The following is a 26,432-nucleotide window of genomic DNA, read 5'->3' on the forward strand; positions in this document are numbered from 1 at the left end:
CGTGACTGATTTTTAGAAATACAATAATTTAAAGAGACATTATTAGTCATGTCTCATTTGTGTTACTGAAAACTGTTTAAAGAACACATGGGGATTTTTCTGTCCTAGCACAAAATACTGATATCATGAAGTTCCAAAAGAACTAATTTATCCTTTAAAATTACATATTTTCCCCATACTCATTCAGTTCTGCTCAAGTTCTGCTCTTACACATGTACTAAACAGAAAACTTCTTACTCATTTCACTAGTAGCACCTTCTAGAGGCTATACAGAATCCTTACACAACTTCACAGTCCAATTTCCTCCCCTAGATATCTTCACTTAACAGATCGAAGGATGTAGGGCACTCTACAAAGTCTCTTAAACTGTGCATTCAAACCCAGAATCATGGAAACAGTGTCAAAATCAGTAAGAGTACCTCACAAAAAATTAATATAGTATGCATAAATCCTTCCAAAAAAATCTGTTACTAACAAATTACAACTAGAAAATATAGTGCAACAAAAGACATTTAGAATGCAATTTGTTTGAATAATGACAATAGTGAGCCCCTACCACTTCTCTTTCTCACAAGCTCAAAATTTAATGTATAAATATATCACTGTGTTAATGATAATAGATTAAAAGTTCTTTGATGCACAACCTCTCTTTTCAATCTTTTATTATTTTTATATTCCTGTCATAAGCCTATAAAAATATTCAAAGAATTGTTTTAAAATAAAATGAGCTTTTTAACTATACTGGGCCTCACTGGCATGGAGTTAACTTTCTTCATAGCAGCTGTCATAGTGCTGTGTTTTAGACTGGTGACCAAAACAGTGTTGACAACACACCGGTGTTTTAGATATAGCTGAACAGTGCTTGCACAGCATGAAGGCCTTCTCTCTTGCATACAAAGAAGAGCAATGAAGCTGGTGAAGGCACAGGGCTTATGAGGAGCAGCTGAGGGAACTGGGGCTGTTTAGTCTGGAGAAAAAGAGGCTGAGGGGAAACCTCATCACTCTCTGCAACTGCCTGAAAGGAAGTTGTAGGGAGATGGGTATTCATCCCTTCTCCCAAGTGACAATGGATAGGATGAGAGGGAATGGCCTCAAGTTGCGCTAGGGGAGGTTTAGATTGGATATTAGGAAATATATGCTGCCCAGGGAAGCAATTGAGTCTCTATTCCTAGAAGTATTTAAAGCATGTCTAGATTTGGCACTTAGGAACACGGTTTAGTGGTGGACTTGGCGGTGTTAGGTTTACAGTTAGACTCAATAATCTTAAAGGTCTTTTCCAACCTAAACAAATGATTCTGTGATTCTATAACCACAGCTACAATGGCAAAGTCTACCTGCAACATTATATGCACAAGGGGATCCAGTGTTTTCAACATGTAAAGATAGACACAGCATGGCTGACTTTTTCCAGATATGATAATAACAGTAAGCATTTGCATCTTGTCAACCCTAAAGCAAGCAGTAATTTTGACCATTTGTTAGAAAACAATAAGCTCTGAAAGGGAAGGGATTTTTTATGCCCTTCTGAAAAACACATATAAATTTATTGTCTCCCAACTCCACATAAGCAAAATGTTAAAGTACTTGTAGCAGAATTTTTTTCCTATGTCAGAGTTGTCAGACTATCTGAGCCATGCTTCCTTTTTGATAACAAACAGTGCAGTAAGTGGAATCAATTTCCAGTGTAGTAACACAAGCTGTGAACAAAGCTAAATGTAAAGAAGTATTGGTCACATTTTCAGAATCTCTGTGGAGGTTTGCGTCTCTGAGCATCTTTACCATTGGCAAAAAGTTGAGGCTTGTTTAACAGTTTCCAAAATTAACTAATCTTAGTCTAAAATAAATATAGTAAATCTAGGATTAGTGGGAAGTGATCTGATCCAAATCCTACTTAACAGCCTATCCCAATTTAGAACCCCTACATATCTAAACCCCAAAATTAGCAGAAGCCTAAAAAAACTGAAGTCATCAAACCCAAAATCACTTCTGCAAATTTTCCAAGACTCCTAAATGGGAAATGGGGTTAACAAATTGTACCGATATTAAAAGCATATTCAGTACCACACCAAAAGAAAGAATAATTCAGAAGGAAATGCATGCTGCATATTGGTCAATATAATCTCACTCCCATTTCTGAATTTCCCTTGTTCATTTGCTTAATCTTTAGCTTTTCTATAGGAAGCACCACTACAGAGCAAAGTCCATCTCTTTCTTCAGGCCTTTCTTTTATATTTAGTATATCTATTGCATGATAGGGTAAGCACACTTCTGCCACTACTACTTTATCTCAAACTTCAGTCTGTTTCACGTAGGAGAGACCTGTTTTATCTATTATAAACCATACACATAAAGTCATAGAACAATAGAATTAAAGAATGGTTTGGGTTGGAAGGGACCTTAAAGATCATCCAGTTCCACCCCCCTGCCATGGGCAGTAACACCTCCCACTAGATCAGGCTGCTCCAAGCCCCATCCAACCCGGCCTTGAACACCTCCAGGGATGGGACAGCCACAACTTCCCTGGGCAACCTGGGCCAGGGCCTCCCCACCCTCACAGTGAAGAATTTCCTCCTTATGTCTAGTTTAAATCTTCCCTCTTCCAATGTAAAGCCATTCCCCCTCATCCCCCAGCTTTCATGTACGCCCCTTCAAGTACTGGAAGGTACTGAACAATCCCAACTCTCTCAGCCTGTCCTCGTATGGGTGGTGCTCCAGCCCTCGGTTCATCTTTGTAGCCTCCTCTGGACCTGTTCAAACAGTTCCATATCCTTCTTATGTTTAGGATTCCAGAACTGGACACAATGCCTCAGATGAGGTCTCACCAGAGCGGAGCAGAGGGACAAACTGTCATGTAAACTGTTAATATATAAAATCAAGATCTGCTATTCTGCAGCACAAATTATGCAAAACTATAGCTTTAGAACCTTCAAGTACATTTTTAAAAGTGGAAGAAAAGCAATGAATGATATAAAGATGTTTATTAAATGATGGTGTGCCTGTGTATATTATTATAAATCATGAGTATGAAAATTTGGTTCTCTCATCAGACGAATAACTTTTACAGATAGTTGTTCAAGACCAATTTTATTCACATATGCATTTTTATTGCTGTTGATCTATAACAAATAGGTTTTAGCTTAAAAAGGTTTTTTTTTCCCACCCTTTACGAACTGAAATCTGTTTTCAGTTATGTATTTGCCTTCTTGGCAAACTTATTCTTTCAAGATTAGGTCTTGTTTGTACAAAAGAAAGGCAGTTGAACAAAATACAAGAATACTTGCTTGGTACTATTTATCTCATCAACAGGTACGCAAAAGAGAAAGGAAAAAATAGAAGGAAAAGGGGAAAGAAAAGGGAAAACAGGTGTTCTAGGATATTATAATTTTTATGACTTGCATAGAAGTCTACCCTTGATTGTACTACCCTAGTAATAAACTTAATGTAAGATTTCAAATTATCATAGGTTTATGTTTTGGGAAACAAACAGACACATATAATACTAAACTAGATACACTACCTTCCTTTACATTCAAGCTATTAAGTGTATGTTTGTGCTGAATATGCATGCACACACGGATACTTGTACACACACACACACACACACACACAAATCCCTGTACATGTACATACACAAAAATATAGTATAAAAAGATAAAAAGTAAGAATTACCTTTTGTTAGAAAGAACAGAAAATAAGAAAATAAGACACAGTTGTTTGTAACCACTATATACTTACTATTTAGTTGAATCCGATAACTGATATTCTCGTCGCCTATCGTAACATTCCTGGATTCCAGGGTCATTCCATAAACTTCTTATTGCATCTACATAGCGGATCTCAAAAGTTGACACCTTCTCTACATCAACTTCTCGAACTAACTGTGCATGAGCCTAATTTGAAACAAAGAAAACAATAAAATTTACTTAGTTTTCTATGTTTACAAATAGTTCATATAAAGTGAATATGATTAACAGGAATAATTTTTCAGACTGGCCATGTCACCAATGTGAGGTTATGAATGAATGATGATGATGTGTTCAAACTAAGAAAAATAGTAATAGGGATGTTATGAGAGAAAGTTAATCAATACATGTTTATACAGGCCCTTATTTCAGAATAAGCTTATCCTAATCCAGTATTATTTAGCTGAAATGGATAAAATGTTCACATAAAAATTTATATTTAATTGTCAACTTTTAAGAAAGTTCATTTTTCAGGTACAATTTTTGTACCTGCTTTTTAAATGATAACCAGTTAACCAACTTTGAAGTGTTTGATGGGAACAGAAAGGATGGGGAGGAGGGAGGAAATTTGTCTTTTAAATAGATTCATTTATATGTACATACACTAAGAGAGAAAAAGGGCAGATGAAAACTTAGTCAATCAAAAAACCCAAGGGATTCCATTCTCCAATCTAGTCTGCATTTCAGATAGGACACATTTCAGCAAGGATAAAAATCTCTTTGCATTTAAAATTAGGTAAATGCATACAGAAAAGACTGGGTTTGTTTTTTTTTAAATGTAATTTATCCTGTTTACACATGTACAACCCATCACCCCCTCCTTTTAGACAGTCCAGAAGAATGCTACTACTAATTACTTAACAAAATTTTATACCTGCAACTATTGTTTACTCACATGGAAATCAAGAACTCCAAGTTCAATGTGGAAAATGTTTATCTTCAAGATAAGGAGAACATATGCTCTCTATTATATGAACGCAAGTCTCCAAGCTATAACAAAGTATATTTTTTTATGGAACATCATGTCCATCAATCCCAAAACAAGACAAATCATGAAAGATCTCTACTGTCTCACAAAAAAAGTAACAAAAAAATGGTATTCCACCAGGCACAAGGCAATTCTGTTGTGAAACAAGATTTTTTTTTTCCAAAAGATTTTATATTTTTTTCTCAAACTCTGTTATGTATTCAATTTAGACATAAAAGTAGTACAAAACAGTCCAAGATTTTAAATGGTTTCATTTACCAGTTCTGTATGTCCTGCCCTACAACTAATATGACTTTGCACTGTGTGGCAAAACTTCTGAAACGAACTCCAACATATGTTCATTACGTGCATCCATCAGATATTTAATTCAATCTTTGAAAAATAAACATTATTTCCCCAGTGAACACTGTTTCTGATTCCCTGTGATTTAGTTGGACAGACTCATGACAACTTGTACCCTACTGAGATGCAGCTCTTCAAACCAATGCTTCTTTTCATTAAAAAAAGAAAAAAAGTAATAAATCTTCACACAGATTTCAAGTCTTTGTTCTTATTCCCTAGAGGTACTATACTTACCTATAGATTACAATTTTTCTTTCTCTGAGTGTTTGTCATTCGGTATCTTTTACTGACTTCTAATTTCTAGTCAAAGAGACAGAGATCTAAATACAGGATCTGATTGTCACTCCAGTCTTTAAAAAGGACAGGACCCAGGAAACTACAGGCCAGTCAGCCTCATCTCCATCCCTGGAAAGGTGATGGAACTGCTCATCCTGGATGTCATCTCTAAGCACCTGGAGGAAAAGAAGGTTATCGTGAGTGGTCAACACGGGTTCACCAAGGGGACACCACACTTGACCAATCTGATAGCCTTCTATAGTGTCATGACTGGCTGGGTAGATGAAGGGAGAGCAGTAGATGGTGTCTACCTTGACTTCAGCAAGGTTTTTGACACTGTTTTGACACAACGCATTCGTTCCGTACCAGCTCTGGCTGTTTTTCTAAGGCCTGCATTTGTGATTCATACAGTCAAGTTCTGAGGCTAAAAATGAGAAAACGTTGAGACAGAAATCGATCCTTTGACCGACTCTTACAGTGGATGGTGTCTACTTTGACTTCAGCAAGGCTTTTGACATTGTTTCCCACAACATCCTCATAGGTAAGCTTAGGAAGTGTGGGTTAGATGAGTAGACAGTGAGGTGAATTGAGAACTGGCTGGAGGGCAGAGCTCAGAGGGTTGTGACCGGTGGTGTTAGAGTCTAGTTGGAAGCCTGTGGCCAGCGGTGTTCCCCAGGGGTCGGTACTGGGCCTAGTCTTGTTGGATATATTCAACAATGACCTGGCTGAGGAGACAGCGCGCACCCTCAGCAAGTCTGATGATAACACAAAACTGGAAAGAGCGGCCAAAGGCTGTGGTGCCATTCAGCAAGACCTGGACAGGCTGGAGAGTTGGGTGAAGAGGAACCTAATGAAGTTCAACAAAGGCAAGCGTAGAGTCCTGCACCTCGGGAGGAACAGCTCCATGCACCAGTACAGGTGGGAAGCAGCTCTGCGGAGAAGGACCTGGGAGTCCCAGTGGACAACAAGTTGATGATGAGCCAGCAATGTGCCCTCGTGGCCAAGAAGGCCAATGGTATCCTTGGTACAATGCTAATCATCCTCCAGTTATTGAAAAAGGTCAATAGGTATCAAAACTGCCTAAATAAGAATTTGTCAACCTCCGCTATTTTATATTCTAAATTTTGAATAGGAAAAATATCATGTGCTCTTTGAAAAAGAATTTCACAGGCAAATAACAGAATCTAAAAATTTGAGTTTGCAATAAAGAATATTTTTGTTGTTACTCATTGTCTATAAAATAGTCAGACTAATGGGTCCAAACCCATGGCTCATGGGCACTAAAGTAAAACAGTAAAGAAGGATTGAAATAAAATATCTTGTAACTTAAGTTTTAAACGTGACTCAGTTCAAAACTGTCTTTAAACTGTAATACTTTATATAAGAAAACACTGGAATAATGGAAGAAAACAAGTCATGTCTACACGTATGATATTTCTTTTTTTTTATTTTTAGTAGGGCTCAAAGAAAGCTTGCAGAGTAGCTGAATAAATCAGAAATGTATTTCTACACTGAAATCATAGAATCATAGAATAGTTTGGGTTGGAAGGGACCTTAACGATCATCTAGTTCCAAACCCCCTGCCATGGGCAGGGACATCCCACTAGTTCAGGTTACCCAAGGCCCCATCCAACCTGGCCTTGAACACCTCCAGGGATGGGGCAGCCACAAATTCCATAGGCAATCTCTTCCAGTGCCTCACCACTCTCATGGTGATGAAAATCCTCCTTATATCTAGTCTAAATCCGCCTCTCTCCAGTTCATATCCATTGCCCCTAGTCCTGTCACTCCATGCCTTTGTAAAAAGTCCCTCCCCAGCTTTCTTGCAGCCCCTTCAGGTACTGGAAGGTTGCTATAATGTTTCCCCAGTGCCTTCTCTTCTCCAGCTTGAACAACCTCAACTCTCTCAGCCTGTCCTCGTATGGGAGGTGCTCCAGCCCTCTGATAATCCTTGTAGCCTCCTCTAGACCCATTCCAGCAGTTCCATATACTTCTTATGCTGAGGATTCCCGAACTGGACACAGTACTCCAGATGATGTCTCAGAAGAGAGGAATAGAGGGGCAGAATCCCCTCTCTCACCCTGCTCTCCACGCTTCTTTGGATGCAGCCCAGGATACGGTTGGCTACCTGGGCTGTGAGCACACATTGACAGCTCATGTCAAGCTTCTCATCAACCAAAATCAGTGCCCTGAATTTTCCTGTTTTCTTATTTAATTTTAAGTTGTGTCAGACACAAAGACAATAAACACTATGCTACACTACAGGGCAAAATAAGGTGTGACTGTTTTGTCACTTACTGTCCTGGTTTCATATTTTCCATATATAAACTTTAGGTTGTCTGACTATCAATTGAGCTGTTGCCTAACAAATAAAAGAAACATGAATTTATCAAAATGTTCATTACTGCTATTTTGATAAAATGTAATTAAATTTATTTAATGCTATTTTGATAAATATCAAAATGCTATTTATCAAAATGCTATTTTGATAAATTGTAATTAAATTACAATCTAATTGTAAAGGCTTGAACAATCACTTTTGTCTCTATTCATCCTTTCCCTCCAAAAAATCCATATCCATAGGAATAATTCCATTAACTGAAACAACTTCTTCAACAAATGCTGTTGGCAATCAGTCTCTATAGAAAAAAAAAACAGATTTGAAAAAAACCCCCAAAAACCGGAGAAAAAGAGAACTGAAGTATCCATAAGCAATATAATCTCTACTAAAATGACAAACAGGCAGGTGAAGTTAAATGAATCGGTCTTTCTGTGATTCTAGATAACTTCATCCATTAAAGTCTCTGCTATCACTTTCTCTCAAAAGAAAGCTAGATTTTGGATGTTCATCGTAATTCTGTTGGTCACGTTAAGTCTAAGCAGAGCAATTTACAAAAAAAGTTCTGAAAAGATAATCAATTACTCCACATTCAATGAAAAAAATCTTCCTGAATTGATAACTCTACAAAGCAAATGTTGACATTTAGATTTTGTATTATATAATAATAGAATAGAATACAATGTATGCTATAGCTTACTTGCTGCTTGTGGAAAGAACTAAGTTTTTCTCTGACAGTTAGAGAATACTCTGTTCTTTGAAGTTGAAGCATATATTTCTATAGCTAAGATAATTTGGTTCAGTTTCCTAATGTATAAGTTGTCTTTTAAGGATTTTGAAAGAAAAAAAGCCACCTCTTTTTGTTGTAAGACCCAAGAAGCTCCCCCATCAAACCCATGAGCTGCCCTTTCATCTTTCTGTTAGTATTTGTTTTTATTTCCTTTTCTTTGTTTTTCAAGACTTTTTTCTGTTCTTCACTGCTCAAAGAAAGAGCATTTTGCTATAGTGTGCTATTTAAGTGCACTATGTAAAGAGTTTGATGCCAAGAAACTGTCAAGGTTTAGCCCCACCTGGCCTGATTGGCAGCTAAACCCAAGCAGTTGTGGAACCAGTTTCACCCCCCCCACCACCACCCCTCCACAGGGAAAGGGGAAAGAGAAATGAGACAAAGAGACAGTGAGACAAATATACAAAATTGCATGTCTGTCCATCCCCTCCAACTACATCACCACTGATGCAGCAGGGCAGACATGGGGAAAGGTCCTGCACTGGATTCAGTGGCAGGAAGGAGCTGGGCTCAGGAACTGGATTCAGGAACACACAGATATGGGATCAGGGGTCATAAGGACAGATGAGGTCCTCGCTGGACGCTGACTGTCGAAGAAAAGGGCTTGACCTTCATGATCCCTCAGCTTTATACTGAGTACAATGTACATAGAATGGAATCCTCTGTTGGTCAGTTTGGGGTCACCTCTCCCGTCTGCCCCTCCCTGCAGATTTGACCCTTTTTCACCTTTTTGACTTATGACATCCACCAGCTCGAGGATGGCCTTGGTTCCTATAGGAATAAGTATAAGCAATGGCCTTTCAGCGCACCAGTGCCCCATTACTTTGGTGATAACTATAAATATTAAGCGTTATCACTTCCAGAGACAGACACTGTCTGAAACACATGCAGTTAACTTTCAGAAAATGAAGTTACTCAGACAAAGTTAAGCTGAAAAGATAGAAAATTGATTCTGCTTTAGCTCAAATCCAGAACAAACACTATAGCTCCAGGATGGGAAAGGGTAATTCTGATACAGAATTATATATTCTCATCATTCCCTCTAAACAAAACACTACAATTCTACATATTCCATCAGATAAACCAGAGAGCTGTGCTGCTATTCAGAAGGACATTGACAAGCTGAAGAAATGGACAGACAGGAATCACATGAAGTTCAATGAGGGGAAATGCCAAGTCCTCCATCTAGAGATGAATAACCCCATGCACTGATATATGCTAGGGGCCAACTGTCTGGAAAACAGCTCTGCAGAGAAGGTCCTGGAGTCCTGTTGACACAAGCCAGCAATGCACCATTGCAACAAGGAAGGCCAACAGCCTCCTGGGCTGCGTTAGGAAGAGCACTGCCAGCAGGTGGAGGGGGATCCTTCCTCTCTACTCAGTATTGGTAAGGCTGCATTGAATAATACTATGCTCATTTCTGGGCTCTCCAGTACTAGAAAGATATGGACTTACTGGAGTGAGTCCAGCACAGGGTCACAAAGCTGATTAAGGGACTGGAGCATCTTGCATATGGGAAGAGGCTAAAAGAAATGTTATTTTTCAGCCTGGAGAAGGGAAGGCTCAGGAGGACTCTAACCTGTGTGCATAAACACCTGATGAGAGGGAATATTCTCAGTTGTACCCACTGACAGGAGAAGAGGACACGTGGACACATGAAAGCACACATGAAGTTCCATTGAAACGCAAGAAAACACTTAATTCACTATTTATGTCAAGTTAGAAGGCTATGCCCTGCAATTGCTCAAGACAATCTGCATATTTAAACATGCTATTCTATTACTGTTCAGCTCATGCCTTAAGAAAAACGTACATGCAATGGTGTTTTAATTGTGAACAAAGGAATAGTTTCCACTTCTTTGATTATGGATTCAATATAGTCCATTTAGCATTAAATTTCCAGAGGGCAGACTTTGATCTCTTCAGAAGGCTGGTTGGCGAAGTCTCATGGGAGACAGTACTCAAGGGCAAGGGAGCCCAGGAGGGCTGGGAGCTCTTCAAAAAGGAAATCCTAGCAGCTCAGGAGAAAGCCATACCCATGTTCTGGAAAAAAAGCCGGCAGGGGAGAAAGCCGGCTTGGTTGAATAGAGAGATCTTGAGTGATATCAAGAAGAGGAGAAATGTTTATGGGCTCTGGAAGAAGGGAGAGGCCTCTTGGGTGGACTACAGCAGGGAAGTGAGATTGTGTAGGGGAAAAATCAGAAGGGCTAAGGCTCAACTAGAAATCAGATTGGCCAAGTCTGTGAAAGATAACAAAAAATCTTTCTACAAATATATAAATAATAAAAGGAGGACTAGGGAGACCATACAGTCCCTATTGGACACAGAAGGAACAACAGTGACAGGGGATGAGGAAAAGGCTGAGGTACTTAATGCCTTCTTTGCCTCAGTCTTTAGTTGTAAGGAGGGTCGTTCCGTCTGTGTACAAACCCAGGAGCTAGAGGAGCAAAATGAGGCTCCCATGATCCAAGAGGAGGTGGTCAGAGCCTTGCTAGCCCGACTAGACAGTCACAAGTCTATGGGGCCGGACGGAATTCACCCTAGGTTATTGAAGGAGCTGGCGGATGTGCTGGCCAAACCCCTTTCCATCATCTTCCAGCAGCCCTGGCTGACTGGGGAAGTCCCACTGGACTGGAGGCTGGCTGATGTTGTGCCCATCTACAAGAAGGGTCGCAGGGAGGACCCAGGAAACTACAGGCCTGTCAGTCTGACCTCAGTGCCAGGGAAAGTCATGGAGCAGGTGATCTTGAGTGCTATCATGAAGCACATGCAAGAGAACCGGGTGATCAGGCCCAGTCAACATGGGTTCACAAAAGGCAGGTCTTGCCAGACTAACCTGATCGCCTTCTATGACAAAGTGACTTGGCTGCTGGATGAGGGAAAGGCTGTGGATGTATCTTCCTGGACTTCAGTAAAGCCTTTGACACAGTTTCTCCCAGCATTCTGCTTGAGAAACTGTCAGCCTCTGGCCTGGACAGGTGCACACTCTCCTGGGTGGAAAACTGGTTGGCTGGAGGGCCCAGAGAGTGGTGGGAAATGGTGTGAAATCCAGCTGGAGGCCAGTGACAAGTGGGGTTCCCCAGGGCTCAGTGCTGGGTCCAGCCCTGTTCAATATCTTTATCAATGACCTGGATGAAGGCATCGAGTGCACCTTTAGCAAGTTTGCGGACGACACTAAGCTGGGAGAAAGTGTCGATCTGCTGGATGGTAGGGAGGCTCCGCAGAGGGATCTGGACAGGCTGAATCGATGAGCTGAGACCAATGGGATGAGATTCAACAGGCCAAGCGTCAAGTCCTGCACTTGGGTCACAACAACCCCGTGCAGGTCCAGGCTTGGTGAAGAGTGGCTGGAAAGCTGCCTGGTGGAGAAGGACTTGGGGGTGTTGGTCAACAAACAACTGAACATGAGCCAGCAGTGGCCCAGGTGGCCAAGAATGGCAATGGTGTCTTGGCTTGTATCAGAAACAGCATGGTCAGTAGGACCAGGGAAGTGATTCTTCCCCTATACTCTGCATTGGTGAGGCTGCACCTCAAATCCTGTGTTCATTTCCCTCACTACAAGAAAGACATTGAGGGGCTGGAGCGTGTCCAAAGAAGGGCAACGGAGCTGATGAAAGGGCTGAACAAGTGTTATGCGGAGCAGCTGAGGGAACTGGGGTTGTTTAGCCTGGAGAAGAGGAGGCTGAGGGGAGACTTTAGCACTGCCTACAACTTCCTGAAAGGAGGTTGTAGTGAGGTGGGTGTTCGTCTCTTCTCCCAAGTGACAGGGGAAAGGACAAGAGGGAATGGTCTCAATCTGTGCCAGGGGAGATTCAGATTTGAAATTAGGAAAAAGTTCTTCACCGAAAGGGCTATCAAGCACTGGCAGAAGCTGCCCAGGGTGGTGGTTGAGTCCCTGAAGGTTTTTAAAAGGCAGGAAGATGAGGTACTTTAAAATAATCATGCCTTCATATCTCTGTCTCAATTTAGAAATGTAAACATTGCATTAAAAATAATCTTGTACTTATAAATTATGTTGATGAAATTTAAAACTGAGATAAGTCAAATAAAAGCACTGCAAAGACAATCATTTATTCTCTGTACTTTTAAGCCATATTTTCTTGTATTTTCAAAGAAAGAGAGTGCCCTCTGCTGACCAATACAAAGCAAAGAAAGCAGTAATTTAATAGAATCATAGGATGGTTTGGGTTGGAAGGGACCTTAAATATCAAGCTCCAACCCCCCTGCCATGGGCAGGGACACCTCCCACTGGATCAGGCTGCCCAAGACCCCATCCAACCTGGCCTTGAACACCTCCATGGATGGGGCAGCCACAACTTCCCTGGGCAACCTGGACCAGGTCCTCCCCACCCTCACCGTGAAGAATTTCCTCCTTATGTCCAGTCTAAATCTTCCCTCTTCCAGTGTAAAGCCATTTACCATCTTCTTATCACTCCATACCCTTGTAAAAAGTCCCTCCCCGGCTTTCTTGTATGCCCCTTCAGGTACTGGAAGGCAGGTCTCCCTGGAGCCTTCTCTTCTTCAGACTGAACAACCCAGACTCTCTCAGCCTGTCCTCATATGGCAGGTGCTCCAGCTTTCTGATCATCTTTGTAGCCCTCCTCTGGACCTGTTCAAACAGCTCCATATCCTTCTTATTTTAGGGATTACAGAACTAGAAACAATACTCCAGGTGAGGTCCCACCAGAGTGGAGTATAGGGGCAGAATCCCCTTCATCGACCTTCTGGCCACATTTCTCTTGCTCAGGATACGGTTGGCCTTCTGGGCTGCGAGCACACATTGCCAGTTCATGTCAAGCTTCTCATCCACCAGCACCCCCAAGTCTTTCTCTGCAGGGCTGCTCTTCATCACATCATCCCCCATCCTGTATTGAAATTGGGGATTGCCCTGACCCAGGTATAGGACCTCGCACTTGGCCTTGTTGAACCTCATGAGGTTCTCACAGGCCCATTTCTCCAGCTTGTCCAGGTCCCTCTGGATGACATCCTGTCCTTTTGGTGTGACAGCTGCACCACTCAGCTTGGTGTCATCTGCAAATTTGCTGAGGGTGCACTCGATCTCGCTGTCAATATCATTGATGAAGGTATTAAACAGCACTGGTCCCAGTACGGACCCCTGAGGGACACCACTTGTCACGGATCTCCATCGCGACTTCAAGCCATTGACCACTACTTTCTGAATGCGACGATCCAAGCAATTCCTTATCCATCTAACAGTCCACCCATCAAATCCATATCTCTCCAATTTAGAGAAACCACAGACATATAATAGCATAGTGATGAATAACTATTGTAAATGTGCCTTGAGGGAGATTATTGTGTCATGTTTGACATAAGAAAGTGGTAACATCTTTATAAATTAGACACAATCATTGTTAGAAACAAACCTTATTTTGGCTCTGCCAAATCAGTTACCAAGCAGAGTTCCTTTAAAAAAGGACAGCAAAGCACAACTGACTTGTCTTTCATGAAGCGTGTCCAGAGAAGAGCGACAAAGCTGGTGAGGGGGCTGGAGAACAAGTCTTACGAGGAGCGACTGAGAGAGCTGGGGTTGTTTAGCCTGGAGAAGAGGAGGCTGAGGGGAGACCTCATTGCTCTCTACAACTACCTGAAGGGAGGTTGTGGAGAGGAGGGAGCTGGCCTCTTCTCCCAAGTGACAGGGGACAGGACAAGAGGGAATGGCCTCAAGCTCCGCCAGGGGAGGTTCAGGCTCGACATAAGGAAAAAATACTTCACTGAAAGGGTCATTAGGCAATGGAACGGTCTGCCCAGGGAGGTGGTTAACTCACCTTCCCTGGCGGTATTTAAGGTGCGGGTGGATGAGGTACTGAGGGGCATGGTTTAGAGATTGGTGGGAATGGTTGGACTCCATGATCCGGTGGGTCTCTTCCAACCTGGTGATTCTATGATCCTATGATTCTATGGCTTCAGGCAACTACTGCTCTACTGAAACATGGCATAAACTTTTATCCTTAGGAAGGAGGAAGAAAACCCCATAAAAAACACATCTCCTGTTTGCAACAAAAATCAGTCTTGTTTATAGAACAGTTAGAAAGCTTCTTCTGTGTTGCCTGGTGTGTGTAAAACTGATCCATACTCTGACTTAACGTGTTTTTAAGTGATTAATTCTGTTTACTAACTAATCAGTATTAACAGGGAAAGGCTATTATTTAACAATTATTTGGGGAAGGTTTATTTATCTGCCAAAGCATAAATGAAGTATCCTCTCAAGATTTTAGCCAAAACTGGACATGGTCCCTATAAGAAGGACCATTAGTCATTAAAACAGTTTTTGGAAGTTTGTTTGTTTGTATTATGTTTCTTGTAAACTCCTGTTTTCAGTGTGTTTTCAATATATGTGAAGGAAAGCAAAACTGAGATTTTTGGAATGAATTTAGATTAAATTAAATATGGAAGAAGCTTTTGGTAACTGAACAAAAAGAGTAGAAAAGTGACATGTCTATTGAGAAAAATGATGTATTCTCATTCTTAGTATAGCAAGACGTCTATACTAAATTGCTTAATCATTCTGTGCAATATACTCTGGAGATTCTCCAGAACGCAACAAGGAGCTGAGGACCTTGGGACAAAGTCATTAGCAAAATAATGACATATTCTATCAGATCTCCTTGGGTCAAAAGGTTCTACTTAGCCACAAATGTTCTGAATCTATCCCTGTAATAATTCTTTCACAAAAGCCCAGAGTGGTTTCCCGGGAAATCTGGGAAAAAAATTAATCAAGTTAATTAAGGAAAAGTTTGCTGTTTGTTAAATTTTACTATCCAGAAATAAGAGTATTAATAGGACCTATCTATTCTGTTCGTAAGTACTATCAGAGAGCGAAAACTACTTAATAAATTAGCATGGAGCTACCACACACACAAGCATTTTGAACTGGAATTACGGTTTTAACGCACATTAAGATTGAACTAGACAGTTAGCAAAATAGCCTGCAGGTTAAAACAGAAGACAGCATTAATTCATCTTGAGGAACAACAGAGAATTATATTGAAAAAGCCAACAAAACACTACTGACCTGACACAGCATCAACTGATGTTAATACTAAGATTTCTATATTCTTCAGTGGGCTTTAAATTCCCCCTCAATAAGAAAATTATCATAATTAATTTTGGGTCTGGCAAATAAGTTGTTTTGGGTTTTTTTTTCAGAAAAATAGGTCAGAAAGTCTTTTGCTCTTTGTAGGTTACCCTCTATTAAATTTAAGCAGCAAGAAGACAAAAATGTTTTCAAGTGTCTGTTCCTGAGAGTCAGTGCAAAGCTCCAGTATGGGGGGAATGGGAGTGGGGGGTGTGTGGTGTGACAAAATCCTGCACATGAAAAACAAAAATTTCTGGATAAGAACAGAAGGTTCTGCCTATGCACACTTCTGTGGATGCTGCTCTGCAGATGCTGTCTCGATATCCTGCACTGCACTATCACAGGTACTGCAGTATTGTGAAGGTCACAAATACTGTTTCAGCTCTGATAAGTGGGCTCTGTGCATATTTATAAGACTCATTAGTGAAGAAAAAAGAATCATTTAGATTGGAAAAGACCCTTAAGATCACTGGGTAAAACCATTAACCTAACACTGCCAAGTCCATCACTAAACCATGTCCTTGCACGCCACATCTACCTGTCTTTTAACTACCTCTAGGCATGGTGACTCAACCCCTTCCCTGGGCAGCCTGTTCCAATGCTTGACAACCCTTTTAGTGAAGACATTTTTCCTAATATCCGCTCTAAGCCTTCCCTGGTGCAAGCTGAGGCCATTCCCTCTCTTCCTATCCCCTGTCGCTTGGGAAAAGAGACCAACATCCACCTCTCTACAACTCCCTTTCAGGCAGTTGTAGACAGTGATAAGGTCTCCCCTCAGCCTCCTCTTCTCCAGGCTAAACAACCCCAGTTCCCTCAGCTGCTCCGCATACCCTAAAGGAACAAACAGGGAAGCTACTGTGGCTTGAAGCAGGATCTAGAAAAGAACTGCATTTATTTACATATCAGAAATACACACATTGATAGTCTAAAGAAGATTAAAAAAAAATACAAAAAAAAATCAGTGATGGGAGAAAACAGGCAAGAAAAAAAACATAAAGATTAAAATTGCTTTCCCTGATAACATGCAATATGGATGAAAGGGCATTCTCCATCTTATAAGTAGAATGTATCATTTCTACATAAAAAATAAAAAATCATGTCTCTATTTAACAACTGAAATTAGTGATCAAGCATTCAGAATAGAGCTCTTTGTCTATATCTCAATTAGCCTGGAGACTAATGTCTAAGTATTTATACAGCTCAGGTTGTGAAAAGAACAGTAGGTCATAAAAACTATAAAGAAAATATATAATTGCGTTAATGACATGGTGGGCTGCTGGAAGACAGTCTTCTGGTTACTTTGGAGAGAGACAGAAATATTTTGAAGCCAGCAGAACTATTAAATGGACAAACCATCAAAACTGAAAGCTTTCAAGAAAATAAATAAACTCATTCATGTGCATTTCACCACTGAATCCATATCAATATTGTTTGCATTTTTCACCTACACCATGCTCCTGTTCCCCCCGCCCCAATCTTCTATTACTCATCACTTCTTTCTTTATTTTCATCTCACATTATGTAATACTCATCTAGATATACGGGAATATCTGTGTACAAAGAGTTTTGATTAACACATTGCAATTTTTTAGTACTGTTTACTTAAGGCCTTCTAGATAGGTTGATAAATTTGCCCCATTTTTGGAAAAACCAAATAAAGGCTTCATTTGCTACTGCAATGCAAAATTATTATTACTCTTGCTTTCTTGTAAAACTCAGTTCAAGAGACAGACGTTTCACAGAATCACAGAATCACAGAATCACTGGGTTGGAAAAGACCTCCAGGATCATCAAGTCCAACCATTCCTATCAACCACTAAATCATGCCCCTGAGCACCTCGTCCACCCATCTTTTAAACACCTCCAGAGATGGTGACTCAACCATCTCCCTGGGCAGCCTATTCCAATGCCCAATGACCCTTCCTGTGAAAAAAAAAATTTCTGCAGTCCAGCCTGAACCTCCCATGGTGGAGCTTGAGGCCATTAAGACTTGTCCTGTCCCCTGTCACTTGGGAGAAGAGGCCATCACCCTCCTCCCTACAACCTCCTTCCAGGTAGTTGTAGAGAGCAATAAGCACTCCCCTCAGACTCCTCTTCTCCAGACTATACAATAGCCCCTTCACCAGTTGCGTTGCTCTTCTCTGGACATTCTCCTGAGCCTCAACATCCTTCTTGTAGCGAGGGGCCTGGAACTGAGCACAGGATTCAAGGTGTGGTCACCAGTGCTGAGTAGAGGGGGAGAATAACCTCCCTGGACCTGCTGGTCACGTCGTTTCTAATCCAAGCCAAGATGCCATTGGTCTTCTTGGCCACCTGGGCACACTGCTGGCTCATGTTCAGTCGCTCTCAACCAACACCCCCAGGTCATTCTCCTCCAGGCAGCTTTCTAGCCACTATTACCCTAGTCTGTAGCACTGCATAGGGTTGTTGTGCCCCAAGTGCAGGACCCGGCATTTGGCCTTGTTTAAACTCATACCATTGATCTCAGCCCAGCGGTCCAGCCTGTGCAGATCCCTTTGGAGCCTCCCTACCTTCCAGCAGATCCACACTTCCTCCCAGTTTAGTGTCATCCGCAAACTTACTTAGGGTGCACTCGATGCCTTCATCCAGGTCATTGATAAAGACATTGAACAGGGCTGGACCCAGCACTGAGCCCTGGGGAACCCCACTTGTAACTGGCCTCCAGCTGGAGTTAACTCCATTTCCCACCACTCTCTGGGCCCTCCAGCCAACCAGTTTTCCACCCAGGAGAGGGTGCGCCTGTCCAGGCCAGAGGTGACAGTTTCCTAAGCAGAATGCTGGGAGAAACTGTGTCAAAGGCTTTACTGAAGTCCAGGAAGATACATCCACAGCCTTTCCCTCATCCAGCAGCTGAGTCACTTTGTCATAGAAGGCGATCAGGTTAGTTTGGCAAGACCTGCCTTTTGTGAACCCGTGTTGACTGGGCCTGATCACCCGGTTCTCTTGCATGTGCTTCATGACAGCACTCATGATCACCTGCTCCATGACTTTCCCTGGCACTGAGGTCAGACTGACAGGCCTGTAGTTCCCTGGATCTTCCCTGTGACCCTTCTTGTAGATGGGCACAACATCAGCCAGCCTCCCGTCCAGTGGGACTTCCCCAGTCAGCCAGGACTGCTGGAAGATGATGGAAAGGGGTTTAGCAAGCATGCCCACCAACTCCCTCAATAGACTTGGATGGATCCCATCCGGCCCTATAGTGTCTAATTGGCCAATCCAGTTTCTATATATCTCCTCTTGGAACATGGGAACTTTGCTCTGCTCCTCTGATTCATAGAATCATAGAATCACTAGGTTGGAAAGGACCCACTGGATCATCAAGTCCAACTATTGCTATCAATCACTAAACCATGTCCCTGAGCACATCATCTACCCGTCTTTTAAACACCGCCAGGGTATTGACTCAATCACCTCCCTGGCCAGCCTGTTCCAGTGCTCCTGGGTATGTACACATGGAACAACTTTCCTTACTATTAAAGACTGGGGCAAAGAAGGCATTAAGTACCTCAGCCTTGTCCTCATCCTTTGTCACAGTTGTTCCATTTTCATCCAATAAGGACTGAATATTCTCCCTGGCCCTCCTTTTACTGTTAATGTATTTATAGGAAGATTTTTTGTTATCTTTCACCGGCTTGGCCAATCTGAGCTTTAGTTGGGCTTTAGCCCTCCTGATTTTTCCTCTGCATGATGTCACTTCCTCCCTGTAGTCCACCCAAGACGCCTGTCCCTTCTTCCAAAGCTCATAGACATTCCTCTTCTTTTTGATGCCCCCCCAGATCTCCCTGCTCAACCAAGCTGCTTTTTTTCCCCTCTGGCTCCTTTTCCGGAACATGGGGATGTCTTTCTCCTGAGCTGCTTGGATTTCCTTTTTGAAGAGCTCCCAGCCCTCGTGGGCTCCCTTGCCCTTAAGGACTGTCTCCCATGGGACATTATCAACCAGCCTTCTGAACAGTCCAAAGTCTGCTCTCTGGAAGTTTAAGGTGGCCATTCTGCTAAACCCCCTCCTCACCTCATCTAGAACTGAGAATTCTACCATGTCATGATGGCTTTGCCCCAGGCATCTTCCAATCGTCACATGGCTACTGGATGAGGGAAAGGCTGTGGATGTATCCTCCTGGACTTCAGTAAAGCCTTTGACACAGTTTCTCACAGCATTCTGCTTAGGAAACTGTCACCTCTGGCCTGGACAGGCGCACACTCTCCTGGGTTGAAAACTGGCTGGCTGGCCGGGCCCAGAGAGTGGTGGGAAATGGAGTTAACTCCAGCTGGAGGCCAGTGACAAGTGGGGTTCCCCAGGGCTCAGTGCTGGGTCCAGCCCTGTTCAGTGTCTTTATCAATGACCTGGAAGTCATTGCGGATGACACTAAGTTGGGAGGAAGTGTCCATCTGCTGGAGGGTAGGGAGGCTCTGCAAAGGGATCTGAACAGGCTGGACTGCTGGGCAGAGTCCAATGGCATGAGGTTTAACAAGGCCAAATGCCGGGTCCTGCACTTGGGGCACAACAACCCTATGCAGTGCTACAGACTAGGAGAAGTCTGTCTAGAAAGCTGCCTGGAGGAGAGGGACCTGGGGGTGTTGGTTGACAGCCGACTGAACATGAGCCAGCAGTGTGCCCAGGTGGCCAAGAAGGCCAATGGCATCTTGGCTTTTATCAGAAACAGCATGACCAGCAGGTCCAGGCATACGATTCTCCCCCTGTACTTGGTACTGGTGAGACCACTCCTCGAATCTTGTGTTCAGTTCTGGGCCCCTCACCACAAGAAGGATGTTGAGGCTCTGGAGCAAGTCCAGAGAAGAGCAACAAAGCTGGTGAGGGGGCTGGAGAACAGGCCTTATGAGGAGCGGCTGAGAGAGCTGGGGGTGTTTAGCCTGGAGAAGAGGAGGCTGAGGGGAGACCTCATTGCTCTCTACAACTACCTGAGAGGAGGTTGTGGAGAGGAGGGAGCTGGGCTCTTCTTCCATGTGACAGGGAACAGGAGAAGAGGAAATGGCCTCAAGCTCCGCCAGGGGAGGTTTAGGCTGGACATTAGGAAAAAATTCTTCACAGAAAGGGTGATTGGGCACTGGCAGAGGCTGCCCAGGGAGGTGGTTGATTCACCTTCCCTGGAGGTGTTTAAGGGACGGATGGACGAGGTGCTAAGGGGCATGGTTTATTGTTTGATAGGAATGGTTGGACTCGATGATTCGGTGGGTCTCTTCCAGCCTTGTTATTCTATGAATCTATGATTCCATTATCTCCCACAATGCCTTCTCTGTTCACAAACAGCAGGTCCAGGAGGGCACCTTCCCTTGTTGGCTCACTCACCAGCTGTGTGTGGAAGTTGTCTTCCACACACTCCAGGAACCTCCTAGACTGCTTCCTCTCTGCTGTATTGTACTTCCAGCAGATATCCGGAAGATTGAAGTCTCCCACAGGGCAAAGCGGTAGCGATCTTGAGACTACTCCCAGTTGTTTATAGAAGAGCTCATCAGCTGCTGCTTCTTGTCTGGGTGGTCTATTACAGACTCCCATCACAATATCTGTCTTCTTGTGGGCTCCTCTGATTCTTACCCACTGGTAAACCCTTTATTTAACCCTTTATTTCCTTTCAAGCTGCTAAAATGTTATGGATTCTTTCAGACAGCTTGGAAACCAGATAGCTTTTATGGTCTTGAACATGGGCTTATCACCAAAAAACGACTTCCTTGGAAATAACCAGCTTCTTTTCTGGACATAAGAAATATTCAAATTGAGCTCATTCTTTAGCAGTACGAGAGTTTTTACTGACTCACAGGCTTCGATGGATTCCAAAGCCAAATACGTTTCTCATGCCGTTCTTGACAATAAGGGTTTGAAATAATGGCTTTGAGTTTTTTTGTGGTACATTATATGAGTTGCTTTATATCACAGCTGTAGCACCAGTAAGTGCTATGCTTGCTTCAGTTATGCTCACTGATTTATTTTAGTATAGAGTTAGGTTATTGATTATAGGGAGTATTTTATTTTTGTATTTATATATGCATTTCTGTGACCCCTTTTATGAACACTGAAAAATATGGTACCAGACAATAAAGCTAGTTTAAGAATAAATTAAGTACTCTCTATATTTTTTTCCCACTTTAAAATAAATCTCCCTGCATTAGGAGGCATTCTCGGTGCCATTCACTATTGAATCCAATGGCTTCTTCACAGAAACACTTGGGAAAATTAATTAGAATTCACTTTTAAAAGGTTTATCAAACCACACTACATCATTGTATAAGCATACTCGTTCAGCAAACAGTCCTTCATTCAAATCAGCCTTTGGAAACTAAGTCTAGTCTTGAAATATTTTATTATTATTATAATAAATACCTAATCTTTGAGCTCTGCCCTAGTTTGAACTTTGATACACAGGCATTTGAAATGTTAATACATGAAACATGCTAATGGAGATTGTTAGTTAACCTTTTCTCAATTACTTGTTCAATGAATTAAATACTGGAAAAGCCTTCCGTGTGATTTTTGACCTCTTGAGAGGATGGACTAATGTAGTTTTCAAGGCCCTACATTTGCTTCTCTAGAGAAGTACATTACAATAACTGTTCAGGAATTTGTAGATAAATAAGGTCATTTAGATTTATCACTATATATTTTATAATATATATAATATAATATATATAATATAATATATATAATGGACATAATACATATATATATAATATGTACTTATAACTATATATTCACTCAAAGTTACATTTGCCTCAAAGAATCATGCAGAAATCCTGTAAGGACTTCTGGTCAACATCACAAAGCATCCCAAATAATCCTGTTTCACGATGAAAAATAATGTGAAGAGGAGGTAACCAGAAATGGTCAGTATATTGTGTGCCCCTGCTGCAAGTTCCACTACAGCAATCCTTGCCCACCCGCTAACAAAAGAGAAAGATGCAAGAATGACTGTATGGAACATTAATGAGTCAAACACTAAGACAGAAACTTTTGCAATGTCTATTTCCTTTTTTCAGTTTTGTTTTATTTTGTGTTTTTGCTCATGTTAGAGGAAAATTTCTGCTAGAAATGTGACATAAAAATGGTAATAGAAGAAATTAACTTTTTTTGACATTTTACAGCATTTTTTTAGTACAATCTCAACAAAATTCTTCAAGATGTGCAATCCTTGGCTGACAGAATTCCAGAGATGTTCTGATTTCTGACATCTAACCTGCAATAATATCTGAACAAAGAGATTTATAACACAGCATTTTTTTTGTAAGCATAACAAATTATCTCCAAAGCTGACCTAAGCTGAAAAACCTTTTAAGGAAACAAAAACCTCACCAGAGATTTTGGTTATTGTTTGCAATTTTTTGAATGAAATATGATGTTACATCAATATCACTCCTATCTTACTAAACAGAGAATGTTAGCTATATATTTATTACACTACTAAAACTTGATTATTTTTGAAAAGCTGAAATCTTTAAATGGGGTTTACTGTATTAGAAGATAGGGACTTACATTCTACTTGAAATAGAATGATTTTGTCTCAAAGCAAAATGTACAAGTCTTAAAAATTTTACTTTGTTATTCAGTATGAGTCTTAAGAACTCTCTTCCTGCCACTCTCTATAGAATGAATTACCAGTGTTCATAGTATTATTAGAATCTCTTAAAAGATTCTGCAACTGAAACAGATCCTGCTTCTCTATATGACAAACACCTTTTATGGTATATTATACAACAACAGAAGAGGGAGATTCAGAGCCTCGTGGCTTTCTGTAACCATTCAGCAGTATCTCGATTTGATGACATATATCATAAAAAAGATGTACAGTTGAAAAATATCTGAATCTAATTTTGTAAAAAATAAGTCTTTGATGTCAATGCTGATTTCTTTCATCACATTACCAACTACACAAAGCACACAAGTCACTGTTGTCTGGTTTGGCTGGAAGAAAAAATGCTATACTATTTATGTGCATTATGTTATCTATTATGTAGGAAACACCTTATAGTGTGACATATATTCTGAAAATAAAAGGAAAATACTAAGCACAGAAATAAATTTTAAGATGAAAATATTTATTTTCTTTGAGAAGTTACAGTTCATTTAAATATCTTAGGTCAATTAAGGAAAAAATATTTTCTCTTGTGCTAAAATGCAATATTTTAGAAGATAAAAACACATTGCCTTCCAAAACTTGCTAAATCAGTAAAGTATCTCATTAATAGTAATCTGTAATCATTGAATGCAGGGCCAACTGATATGAATCAGTGTGGATACACCGAAACCAATGTTGATTTTTCAAGACTGAGAAAACTTTGCCAATCTCATTCAAAACCTTTCCTTATATCATCAAAATAAACATTGCTTTTTGACAAATATTACTACATCCCAGTAAACAGCAGATGTATGAATGATAAGAATTCAAAATCCCTTATGTCAAATGGATTATGAGTGTTCACAGTCATTCTGGAAGGTTGAAATAACTATCATATATCTGAAGCTAAAGGTTAAAGAAAGATCATTATATATCAAATAAATATTTCTACTAAGGGGGATCTAGTCTGATATTTATTCGTCTGAATACTACTTGGTTTGGAATGCAGGTCTTCATAATTAAAATTTATAGTTTATGTTTCATTTTCCATTTACATGTTTAAACAGTATATAATATCTCACACAAAAAAATGTGACTGTGCCTGTCTCTTTTTATTTAACAAATTAAGAAAGCCAACTACTGTCACTTTCAAAACAGTTTCTTGAGTTGACCCACACAGCATGCAATGCTGCCAATGCTCAAAGCAATTCCACAGATAATTTTCTGAAAGGCTGTTGAGAATCTCCATTGGTTTTGCTTTCACATCTTCTACCAACAAAAAAATGGGTTCCTTTGAGCACCAACTTGATCTTTTGGATGTCGTCACCATAAGTCTCAGTCAATAATTGAAAAGTTTCCATCATAGATTTCTTCATTTTCCCAAGAAACTTGATGTTCACTCACTGGTCACTCTTGCACAGTGACATTTTCCCACTGAGTGTAAGAAAATGTCTGTATTTGAACACTCATCCACTCGAACTGAGTGAAGGGGTCGAGCTGAGCCCTGTCTCACTATGACAGGTTAGAACATGTTCTAGAAACAGCTCTTTGTCTCTCCCCTCCCACTCTTGGTTCTCAAGCTGTAGGGTTGTTCTTGAGGTTTTTGTGTTAAACCTCATATACTGCAATCCATAGAAAATAATATAAATTCAAAAGGATTCTCATTAACTTTGTCGCATTAACTTTGATTTAAATCTGAGTAAGATGTAAAGTTATACCAGAAAACAAATTTTTAGCCTGGCCTTTGATGAAAATACTTGAAAAAAAAAAAATTCAGTACCCATGTATTCTTTAAACATGATTCTAACAAAATGTTTAATCATAAAAAGATATGAAATATGTTTAAAGATGCACAAAGAAGGAAACTTTTTCTAGGAAAAGCCTGAAATTTGTAGAAAAAAACTGAAGAAGTTACTTCCTTGTCAAAACAGAGTTGGGCCTATAAATAAGAAGGGCTCAGAAATAAGTCAAAAGACATCCAATGCTATATGCAGATGCAGAAGAAAATCATATTACTATTAAAAATCTTGGGAAATGAACATTTCCCTACACCCTATTACGAGGGCTGTAGGTTCGCCAGCCCAGCTGAAGTGCATTTACACCAATGCATGCAGCATGGGGAATAAGAAGGAGGAGTTGGAAGCTGTTGTAGGGCAAGGAGACTACGATGTCGTTGCCATTGCAGAGATGTGGTGGGATGACTCGTATAACTGGAGTGTACCCATGGTGGGGTATAAACTCTTCAGGAAGGGCAGGAAGGGCAGAAGAGGAGGCGGGGTAGCCCTCTATGTTAGAGAGTGCTTTGATACCCTTGAGCTGGATTACGGTCAGGAAGGGACTGAGTGCCTGTGGGTAAAAATCAGAGGAGCCCACGGGCAGGCAGATATTGTGATGGGAGTCTGCTATAGACCACCCAGCCAAGGAGAAGCAACTGATGAGCTCTTCTACAAACAACTGAGAGTAGTCTCAAGATCGTTACCTCTAGTCCTCGTGGGAGTCTTCAATTTCCTGGATATCAGCTGGGAGTATAATACAGCAGAAAGGAAGCAGTCCCGGAGGTTCCTGGAGTGCGTGGAAGACAACTTCCTCACACAGCTGGTGAGCGAATCGACAAGGGACGGCGCCCTCCTGGACCTGCTGTTTGTGAACAGAAAAGGCCTTGTGGGGGATGTGAGGGTTGGAGGATGCCTGGGGCAAAGCGATCATGACATGATAGAGTTCTCAGTGCAGGGTGAGATGAAGAAGGAGGTTAGCAGAACAGTCGCGCTCAACTTTCAGAGAGCAGACTTTGGACTGTTCAGAAGGCTGGTTGGAAAAGTCCCATGGGAAGCGCTCCTTAAGGGCAAGGGAGCCCATGAGGGCTGGGAGCTCTTCAAAAAGGAAATCCTAGCAGCTCAGGAGAAAGCCATCCCCATGTTCCGGAAAAGTAACCGGCGGGGTAAGAAACCAGCGTGGTTGAGTAGGGAAGTCCTGAGAGACATCAATAAGAAGAGGAAGGTCTATGAGCTTTGGAAGAAGGGGCAGGCATCCTGGGTGGACTACAGGTAGGAAGTGAGAAGGTGTAGGGAAAAAATCAGGAGGGCTAAGGCCCAACTAGAAATCAGATTGGCCAAGTCTGTGAAAGACAATAAAAAATCTTTCTACAAATATATCAACAGTAAAAGGAGGACTAGGGAGAATCTCCAGTCCCTACTAGATGCAGAGGGAACAACAGTAACAGGGGATGAAGACAAGGCTGAAGTACTCAATGCCTACTTTGCTTCAGTCTTTAATAGT

At 41.3% G+C, this 26,432-nt stretch overlaps 1 protein-coding gene across 1 annotated transcript in view; it reads right to left on the minus strand.

Annotated features, from left to right (window-relative positions):
• The window catches only part of LOC138732944 (guanine nucleotide-binding protein G(q) subunit alpha-like), a 99,212-nt gene that overhangs the window by 32,347 nt on the left and 40,433 nt on the right, over positions 1–26,432 (minus strand). Inside the window, exon 3 of the mRNA XM_069879749.1 lies at positions 3,736–3,890. Coding sequence (XP_069735850.1) covers positions 3,736–3,890 — 155 coding nt within the window. The remainder of the gene's footprint in view (positions 1–3,735; positions 3,891–26,432) is intronic.

The sequence above is a fragment of the Phaenicophaeus curvirostris genome, chromosome W (assembly GCF_032191515.1).
Source record: "Phaenicophaeus curvirostris isolate KB17595 chromosome W, BPBGC_Pcur_1.0, whole genome shotgun sequence".
Lineage (NCBI taxonomy): Eukaryota > Metazoa > Chordata > Aves > Cuculiformes > Cuculidae > Phaenicophaeus > Phaenicophaeus curvirostris.